This window comes from Gopherus flavomarginatus, chromosome 12, assembly GCF_025201925.1.
Source record: "Gopherus flavomarginatus isolate rGopFla2 chromosome 12, rGopFla2.mat.asm, whole genome shotgun sequence".
Classification (NCBI taxonomy): domain Eukaryota; kingdom Metazoa; phylum Chordata; order Testudines; family Testudinidae; genus Gopherus; species Gopherus flavomarginatus.
In genome coordinates, this window is record NC_066628.1 from 52,312,650 (window position 1) to 52,322,234 (window position 9,585).

The following is a 9,585-nucleotide window of genomic DNA, read 5'->3' on the forward strand; positions in this document are numbered from 1 at the left end:
TTAAAGAGACAGTCCCTTTTTCCACTTGCACTTTTTACAAAGCAAGCCAATAATTCCTGTATAGAGAGCTCCACACCTTTCCCAGCATCTGGGCCAAGTCCATCCAATAAATTACAACAAAAATACTTACAATAATAAATAATAAAACAAAAATAAATACTTTCAGTAAAACCTAAACTTGATGGGTGTGGACAACTGTTTTTTATTTGTTGGGTGTGGAGTTAAAAATATAATAATACCAATTGAATATTTCTTTGAATAGTTATGTACCATGACTACTTTTGTCCACTTTTGATTAAGAGAGATAAATGCACTTCCACAGTCAATGTTTATTAATGCAATCCATAAAACACCCTTAATTATCGAGTACCACGCTACATAGTTTTGGTCTCTTTCTATTACTACTGTCCCATTGAGCTGGCTGGCTCCATGTAGTTGGATGCCTTCCAATAGAGCCACTCACTCCCTTTTAGAGCTCCAGTCCAAGCTGGGAATCCATGCAGGAGGAAAATACCCTGTCAGGCTTTTGTCTACTGCTCCCTAGTGTGGTGAAAACCCTCTTGGGAAAGGTCTTTCATGCATTTTCTTGTTTGACTGTGGGAGCAGCTCTCTCTCTTGGGCTTGATAAAGCTTGTCCCTGGGGTTCATAGCCAAAATGTTTGCTTCTAACCTGGAGAGAGAGCTGCAGAATCACCCAATATCTCCCATATAGTTTTTCTTTAGCTGCCCAAACTCCATGATCTATATTGAGATACTGTGAAATGGTTCCTTCCTTCCAGATTGCACCTTCTTCTGAGAGAGAGAACAGCTGGGATCTTTAGAGACCCTCGTGCAGAACATGGTGCTCAGTGGACTTAACTATTAGATTTTGTACTCCCATCCTGAGTCATGTTAGATAGCACACACTTTATACATTAAAAATAAACCATAGGCTGTGCTTTTCCAGGGGGGAGGTATGTGTGGAAATCTGTGTTGGGGGGGGGGGCTGTCTGGGGAAGATAAGGTGGGATTTTTTTGGGGTGGGGGGATAGAAGAGGAGTGTCTGCTGGTGTATTTTTGGTGGGAAAGGTGAAGTTGGAGAGGCTGTATCTAGGGAGGGGAAGGTGGGAATGTATGGATCTGTGTGGGTGTGTGCATTGTAAGGTTACTATATGGCTTTATTTCAAATTAAACACAGTTACTTTTGACAATGTGTCATTTTTATTTGCGTTTTCTAATCTGACCTATTAGATTCACACACATTCTGTACAAGTATCTGAATAAAAACAAACTGCTTTGGTTTCTTGCTGGATTGGGAATTCCCTAGGATGAAGAGCAATTTCCATTGGGAATAATCCTGAAATCCTGAGCCATGCTATAGGAGACCAGAGAGGGTGTTTGCTGAAGAAGAATTAGGGAGGTGGCTGTGCAGCTGGCAGGTAAAGCAAAGGACAGTTAGGTGGGCACAGAGAGTTAGGAGGTCCTGAAATTTAATCTGGTCTGAGAAGATTGGCTAGATCCATTAACAATGTAAGCATTTCCCCCTCTCCCCCATGAGGCTGAGCATCTGTAATGGCTCAGAATATCTTTAACAAGAATATCCCTAACCTTTCCAACCTGGCACATACACAAGACTATGCTTATTCCACACTATGTGTGGGCAAGTGAGGGGCCTCCTAGTCTTCTAATCAGCGTAACTGCTGTAATATTTTTCTTCTTCAGACCTATTTTGGCTAGAACCTCCCATATTTACAAGCAATGAATATCTCACCATAACAGAAATAACATCAAATGTCTGGGATTTTGAAGGATCCTCATTCTGTTCTAGAGCTGGTGCTGTCTCTGAACTCCTCAGTCTTCCCTGGATACAGTCACTTCTAGGTTAGAGTTCAGTGCTGGTAGCAGTCCCAAGACCTCACTGATCCCTGCTTAATATTTGGCCTGATAATCCAGTGGCATACAGAGCCACTCTTGCAGCAGATGTTCATGTTTGGTGGAGATGCTGGGATACTATCCAGTTTGCTGTCTTATTCGTTTTCCCTATACAGAAGGGATGAAGCAAATGTTGAGGGGTAAGAAAGGTTGTTGTCTTCTTTCCCAACTCATCTGCTGCCCACCCATTACAGATTGTTCATTTACTAGTCTTGTATTAATCTTGAAGTTTGTTTCATTTATTAGTGTGTCTGGCTCAGCAGCTACTTTTTATGACCTGTCTCCAACTGATTCCCGACTCTGTTGTTGCTTGAGCCCTATGGCTTTGCAGAGGCAGCACTGGAGTTTAAAGGTGTGAGACAAAGCGGATGCGTTGGGAGTATGCCAAGTCCACAGTGTAAAGCACCAGGTTCACATAAGTAAATATAGCAATCACCAGCTGGCTGTCCCAGGGGCATTTGCCCTGGGAGCACTGGTAGGGGCGCCATGGGGACCCATACTTACTATCAAAGCAGAACACCGGCCAGATCACTGCTGCACTCACATACATGAGGATGGCCACAAATGTGTAAATGACCACGAAACGCTCAAAGGGGCACCGCAGCATTGCTGTCCTTCCTGTGACATTGAAGGCCACTACCACCACTGTCACCACAAAGCAGAAGCTATAGACAGCCACACACCATTGTGTAGCCACATAATTGCTGTACTGATTGTCATTTACCAGTGCCCCAAATATGATGCAGGCCACGAAGGCCTGGACAATTTTCAAGAGACCAGATACTGTGGCCATGTAGCTGGTCACCTGTCCTGGCTTGGCTCTGGTTAGAAACACCTCCACAGCATAAGCAATGAACAGGAGCCCTGCAAAGACACTGGCTGCTATGCGGAAATCTCTCACCTTGCAACTGATGGAATAACAGCCAAACTGGGCAAAATAGAGCGAGTAGATCACAGCCGCCGTGATGGACATGAGTGTGGCCAGCATGGCAAAGGCAGCTGTGAAATTTCCCCAGGAGATGCTCAGGCAGCTGTGGAGATGAGTGAACTCACAGGTTATTATAAAGATGGTGACAGCAAAACAGAAACACCATACGAACATGCAGAAGGTGCCATAGGCTGCACTGAATCCCCCCTGATGGGCCACCAGGCTGAACGTAGTACATCCAAATGCCACCTGCAGCAAACGAGCTACTCCCACCGGGGATGCCACTGCTGCTGTGTTCAGATATGGCCCTCCTGAGCTCTCCATCATCTGATCAGAGCAGGTAACAAGGCAGTTGGAGACCGTAAAGCTTCCTTTCAGGTTAGCTCAGTTCTCTATCCCTCTACCAGAATCTTTGCTGAGCGTGCATTTCTGGCAATCTCTCAGAATAGCTTCATTTTCTGTAGTAAGATTATTGACTGGTTCTGCTTTCAGGTTGCAGGTATCAAAGAGCTATGAAGATCAGTTAATCCAGCAGTACCAGGCAGGAACTGTGAAGATTGTCTCTTATTTTGCCTTTTCACTGTCTCTTCTTTCAGTCTCTAGCACGATCACTTTCTCCTTGGTGGTTGACATTTTATTCCGTTTTAGCTCTGCAGCTGTAGCTCTCTGCTTTAGTACTGTAGGAATGCAGCAATATAAATAGTTGGCTATATTAATAGTCCTGGAATGGAATGAACTCTGTCCCCTGAAATTATGATGAGCTGGTGTTAGTTACACTCAAACTGTGGACTCCATCAGGGGTTCCTGATTAATAGCCTGTATTTCCTCTACCGCCTGTTTTGTCATTTAAGCACTGACTGTCAGCATTCCCAGACCCTGCAGAGGTCTCAGATCCTCTTGGGGAGAGGGGTCAGATCCTACCACACCACAGAACCTGGAATTTGGTGTTGCAGATTCAATGGCACTAGATGGATATATGGACCTGGTGGGATCACAGAAGCTGTGGGATGGAGGGGTGTGGACCCAATGGCACAACATAGACTGATTCATTTGGCTTCATTTGATATTGGGCAGTAGAGAAGTTTGGCAAATGGCCAATGCTATTGTGGTGGGTCCCATGCTTTTCCTTGGTGTGATGGGTCAGGGTGCTGCCTCATCCCTTCCCCTGTTCTTGAGCTCCGCTAGTACCCTGGAGGGAGAGAAAAAGGGAGCAGGGAAGGGACCCAGGTCCACCTCCTACTCCGGTCCCAGCCCCTTCAGCTTTGCAGGCTTCTTACTCTCTTTCCCCTTGGGCAGGGTTTCTCTCAAGCCTCTGTGCTGGGGAAGTCCCTTTGCCCAGCCCGGGCAGGATCACCCTGCCCCAGTACTCTGATCCTCTAGTCAACATCAGTCACCTCCAAACTACAGTCAGCTCTCCTTCCCTTCTCCTGGCTGACTGGGGTAGGGTTTTTTAATTAGGTCTCCAGTGGGGCCTTAAGTGGCTCCAGGTGCTCTAATTAACCTGTAGTCCCCTCTCCTTAGTCCACAGGGAATAAGGCTCTGATCATCCTGGGGCTTATATACGTCCCATCGAGCAGTCTCTTGCTGCATCACCGTAGTTAGATGTAGGCCAGGGTCCTAAGGAGCAGTATCTTGGGGCTGAGATAAATATTTCCATTACCATTTGTAACAATGCGGTTCTGGCGGGACCCAACTGAGAGTAAGCAATTGGTCCTGAATTGGCAAACAGGGCAGTTACAGCCCAAGGCTGGGGTTTCTCCACCTCTAAGGCAAACCAAACCAGCCAGACAAAAAGGACTTCGGTTTTACCTCACTGGCTAACCACAAATCACACAAGCAGTTTCCTTAGACACTCCAGTCTCCCAGTATCACCACCAGCGCCACTTGTCCTGGGGATGAATGGTTATGAAAACCAACACCCCAATAAAAGAAAACGGTTCGCTCGATCCCAAAGAATCAAGCCCCAGACCCAGGTCAATATACACATCAGATCTTACCCACAAATCACGCTGTTGCCAATCCTTTAGAATCTAAAATCTAAAGGTTTATTCATATAGGGAAAAAGGTAGAGGTGAGAGCTAGAATTGATTAAATGGAATCAATTACATACAGTGATGGCAAAGTTCTTAGTTCAGGCTTGTAGCAGTGATGGAGTAAACTGCAGGTTCAAATCAAGTCTCCGGAGAACATCCCCCGCTGGGATGGGTCATTCAGTCCTTTGTGCAGAGCTTCAGTTTGTAGCAAAGGCCATGGCTACACTTACAGTTCTGCAGCGCTGGTAGTTACAGCTGTGTTCGTACAGCTGTGTAGGGCCAGCGCTGCAGTGTGGCCACATTTGCAGCATTTGCAGCGCTGTTGGGAGTAGTGCATTGTGCGCAGCTATCCCAGCATTCAAGTGGCTGCAACTTGCTTTTCAAAAGAGGGGGGTGGGGTGGAATGTGACAGGGAGCATGGAGGAGACAGAGAGAATGGATTTTTGGAGTTGACACTGTTCTCAGCTCCCTGCCTTGCAAGTTCTAAGGACTGGAAGACACACAGTGCCTACCTTCAATCATTTTAAAAGTTCTGACCCCTTCGCCCACCCCTCTCTCATTCACTAAATGCAAATTATGTACACCTAAATAGCCATCAGACCAGATAAGCATTTGCTCAACATGGACTTCCCCCTCCCCCTCTGCCGTGTGAGAGTGCTATTTCTCTCTTCAAGCAAACAGCTGTGAACATTCCAAAGTAATTCCCCTGCCTGCCTCCGCTTGCTCAGCAAACAGGAGCTGTGTTTGTTTTTTAAATAAGCAGTTTGGCTGAACTCCGAGCTCTCCCTTTCTTCCGGTTTGTTGTGGACAGGAATTCTGGGATACCTCCTTATACCCCGGAGGTCAATAAAAGCGCTGGTGGGGTCCACACTTGCTGACCAGCGCTGGATCACCAGCGCTGGAATCGCTACACCCGAGGCTCGACCAGGTGTACAGCCAGTGCTGCAACCAGGGAGTTGCAGCGCTGGCCGTGCTTTGCAAGTGTGGCCACATCCTAAGTTGCAGCGCTGTAACCCCTTCACCAGCGCTGCAACTCTCTAGTGTAGCCATGGCCAAAGTCCCTCCAGAGGTAAGAAGCAGGATTGAAGACAAGATGGAGATGAGGCATTAGCCTTATATAGGCTCTTCCAATTGTAAGAACACTTCTTTGTTCTTAGTGTGGAAAATTACAGCAAAATGGAGTTTGCAGTCACATGGGCAAGTTCTTACACACCCTGCTGAGTTACAAGGCCTATCTGCCTCCTCTCAATGGGTCAATTGTGTAGCTGATGGTCCTTAATGGGCCATCAAGCAGGCTAGGCAGAGCTAATACCAACTTGTCTGGGGTGTCTCCCAGAAGCACAGCACAAATTTGAAATACAGACAGGATAGAGCCAATATTCATAACTTCAGCTACAAAACGATACATACATATAGACACCATAATCATAACCAGCAACCCATAACCTGGTCTTAGACACCTTATATGACCCCCTTTACATAAGATTTGGTGCCACTACAGGACCTTGGTTGCAAACCATGTTCTATATGGTCCAAGTTTATATCAGTAACTTCACATCATTATGATCTGATTCTGTTTTGTGCTTGGCTCCAGCAGCTTTCTGATCTCTGGAACATATTCAATGGCTCCTACTACTACATGCAGGTCTGTGACCCCTAGGATGAGGGTTCACTGATCACTGGGATGCTGAACCTAGTGTGCCCTCTTGGCTTGGGATGGAAGTTTTCTGATCTGTGGAATTTCATGCCCAGTTCTTAGTCTCACTGAAGTTTTGTTTGTGCCCTGTATGCAAGGGAGTGGAGGAATATGTATTTTATTTTCTTCCTTAAAGTGAAACATAGTGGTAGATAAGCTGCATTTTTAGTCTTAGCCCAGAAAATCAGACAGGGTTAACCCTACAGCAATATTGAGGTATTTGTCACTATAAGGTATTGCTGTTGTTCTGTCCTGGACACCAGTGTCAGCCTTTAGTATGGGAACACCTTTAGAAATGGGTTGGCTGCTCTCTCTCTTGCTGTGTCCTGTCCCGCTCCTTCTTTTCTCTCTTACTTTAACAGTAAAGTGCAGTTCTTAGAGCTTTGAGTGACAGGAAGGACTGCAATTGGCAAAATAGGACTAACTTTTGTTCTCCTACCTTTGCAGACTCCCCTTGTCTTAGCTACTGACCAGGTTCTTGAAGTGCCCACAGTAATTATGGTAATATTCTTATTCCCCATTCTCAAAGGCTCATTTCCAAAAATGTTTTTCCCCAGGGTTGGTCTTTACCCAAAGGTGGATTATATTTTTATTATTTTAATTTTTGATAATTTTAATAATGGAAGAGAGAAAAAATATACAAAAAAATCCTCACCCAACTTTTTTAGACCCTGCCACAGCCAAAAAATTAATACCCGAAGAGTGAAGTTTAGCCTGGACATAGTCCTCAGTAAGAGCTAGCATGTACTGAACATGCACTAAATAGGTATGCACAACTAGGCCCAGGTTTGCATTTGGATCTGTGCAAGAGAGAGTGTGTGTGTGTATATAGATAGATAGATAGATAGATAGATAGATAGATCTCTGCATGAACTTCAGGGGGACTCTGTTCACTTGCAAGAGTCCATCTGACTAAGGTTCAGGGCTCGTCAGTAAAAATGCACTGAAAGGTTGAAAGAACTTACAAGCTGTCCCGGTGAAGCCTGTGAACTCCCAAAGCAGAACTCTTGTAAGAGCAGGAGTTCCCACATTTTATCATGACAAGAGTGGCCTATGACCATCTCCCTTTCCTTTGGCAGTCAAATTACTCTCTGTGGCAACTATAGTAGTTGCTTATATGGAAAACAATTATCAGAAAAGTACTTATCCTAGTTGCGTCTTCTTTTAATGCAATTTAGTAGCTGGAAATAAGGATGGTCAGCATGTGGTGGCCAGTCATCTCTCTGCAGACTACTAGAAAGTGCTCCGTGGATCAGTTTGGAAAGTGCTTATATAGAGCATGAAGCTCCAGAAACTAAGCTCTGCTTTTTCCTTCTGCTTTTTCACCCCTTCCCTTCCTTAAAAATACCCTAGAACCTTTAGTTCATTTAATGTTAAAGCTGTACAGTTAACATCACAAAAAGTCAGGAAATGCAAAAGTGACAATTCCACTGGTATGTAGCATTCAACCACATGAACATTCTATTGACATTTTAACTTCTGCATTTCCTGACTTTTCATGTTGTTAACTGTGCAGCTTTATCACTGGATGAACCAAGTGTTTTTCAGATATAATGGCTAGTGTAGCATATTACTACCTGCATTGTGATATGTCCCGTAAAACACACAGGTTGTGCTACAAGGAAAAGTTAATGTGACTATTGGAATAAGGCCCAAGGCAGCACAAGTCATTTACTAGTCCCAGTAATACCTAAGAATAGGTCAGTCTCTATTCTTATATTGAAAAACTATTTGAAGGGACTTTTTTACAAACAGCAATTATCATGAATACTCAGCATTTGTAGTGTGATTTGCAAACATGAACTCATTCATCTACTTATTAAAAGAAAAAAACTATTCACCTGTTCACCTGGCCCTTAGATTTACTGCATAAAATAATATTCCAGAAAGAGAAGCCAGTGACAGAAGGTTCTGCCAGCAGAAGGTGATAGTATCAGTAACTGGACAATTCAGGAACAAGAGGATAGGTGCACTGGAAATAAATACGCTGCAAGATACTGGAGGGTTTCAGCTTGCTGCTTAAGAGCATTTGGGTTGAAAGTTGGCATTCACTGCCTTTGCTGGAGCCTTGGCCCTGCTCTGGATATTAATAAATCATCACAAATGACTGGTTTCCCTGAGCAGTTTTGTGGTTGTTGCACTTAGAAGGTAGCAGATTACAGCAAATGGCAGCTATACTGTTCTGAGGTGGCGGTCCCCAGCTTCTCCTACAGGACTCTGTCTCCTAAACTCTGGCAAATTAGCTATTTCAAACACTGCTGCACAGGACAGGAAAGGACAGTCCTGCTTGGCTAATAGGCCGTGAAGGAAGATGCAGAACCCAGGCCGGTGTTTGTGAACTGCGAAAAGAAATTGTGCAGGTAAAACAAATGATGCGTGAGGCACATACACATGACTGCGTGTCAGATCACACTCTGTGATATCTAGTACCTTTATAAGGTGATTCACAGATAGAACCAGATAGAAAACATTACAGATCTAAAGAAAACCCTACCAGCCACAGAGAAAACATTGTTTTTTGTTTAAGCAATAGAAAATGCTGCACACAGGAGCAGAAGCCCTGACTTCTTGGAATGCAGCCTACCACCAGATAAAGTCATATAGAAAAGTGAGAGATCCTGAGATTGTCTCTTACTAGGTGTCTGTGCAGAATCAGTTCTGATTGGGCCTTTTTACTTTAGGCACTACTGCAGTATAAATAAAAAATTATTATTTTCCTTGAAGGGCTCCCTAATTCCTTTCTATCCTATGATGATTCCCCTGAATCCTTTCTCTGAACTCCAGTCTTGTGTCCTATAATTCAGATTTTTTTATACCATTGATCACAACATTCTTTAAATTTCACTGGAGCAGATTGTCATTCTTCCTGGCTGGTCATTTTCTGTTTTTTGTTCTTTTCAGCCCATTGGACTATGCTTTGTTTTATTAGACTCATGGCTGATAGGTCTCCAGGTTCCATCTATGGGGTGAAGCCCAACACTGGAGTCATGCCCCTTCAGAGTACTGTTACTGGTTGT

General features: G+C 44.4%; 1 protein-coding gene across 2 annotated transcripts; it reads right to left on the reverse strand.

Moving 5' to 3' along the window:
• Window positions 1-255: 255 nt before the first annotated feature.
• Window positions 256-3,519, reverse strand: MYADML2 (myeloid associated differentiation marker like 2). Of its 2 annotated transcripts, XM_050920041.1 has the most exons (2): window positions 2,416-3,519; window positions 256-2,019 (listed from the first exon to the last, which is right to left on the reverse strand). In XM_050920041.1, exons 1-2 carry the CDS (start codon window positions 3,164-3,166, stop codon window positions 1,964-1,966), a joined length of 807 nt encoding a protein of 268 aa, XP_050775998.1. In that variant the 5' UTR covers window positions 3,167-3,519; the 3' UTR covers window positions 256-1,963. The 2 variants fall into 2 exon arrangements, with proteins under 2 accessions (XP_050775998.1, XP_050775997.1); XM_050920040.1 differs by having other exon boundaries at window positions 256-3,519.
• Between the last annotated feature and the right edge of the window lie 6,066 nt (window positions 3,520-9,585).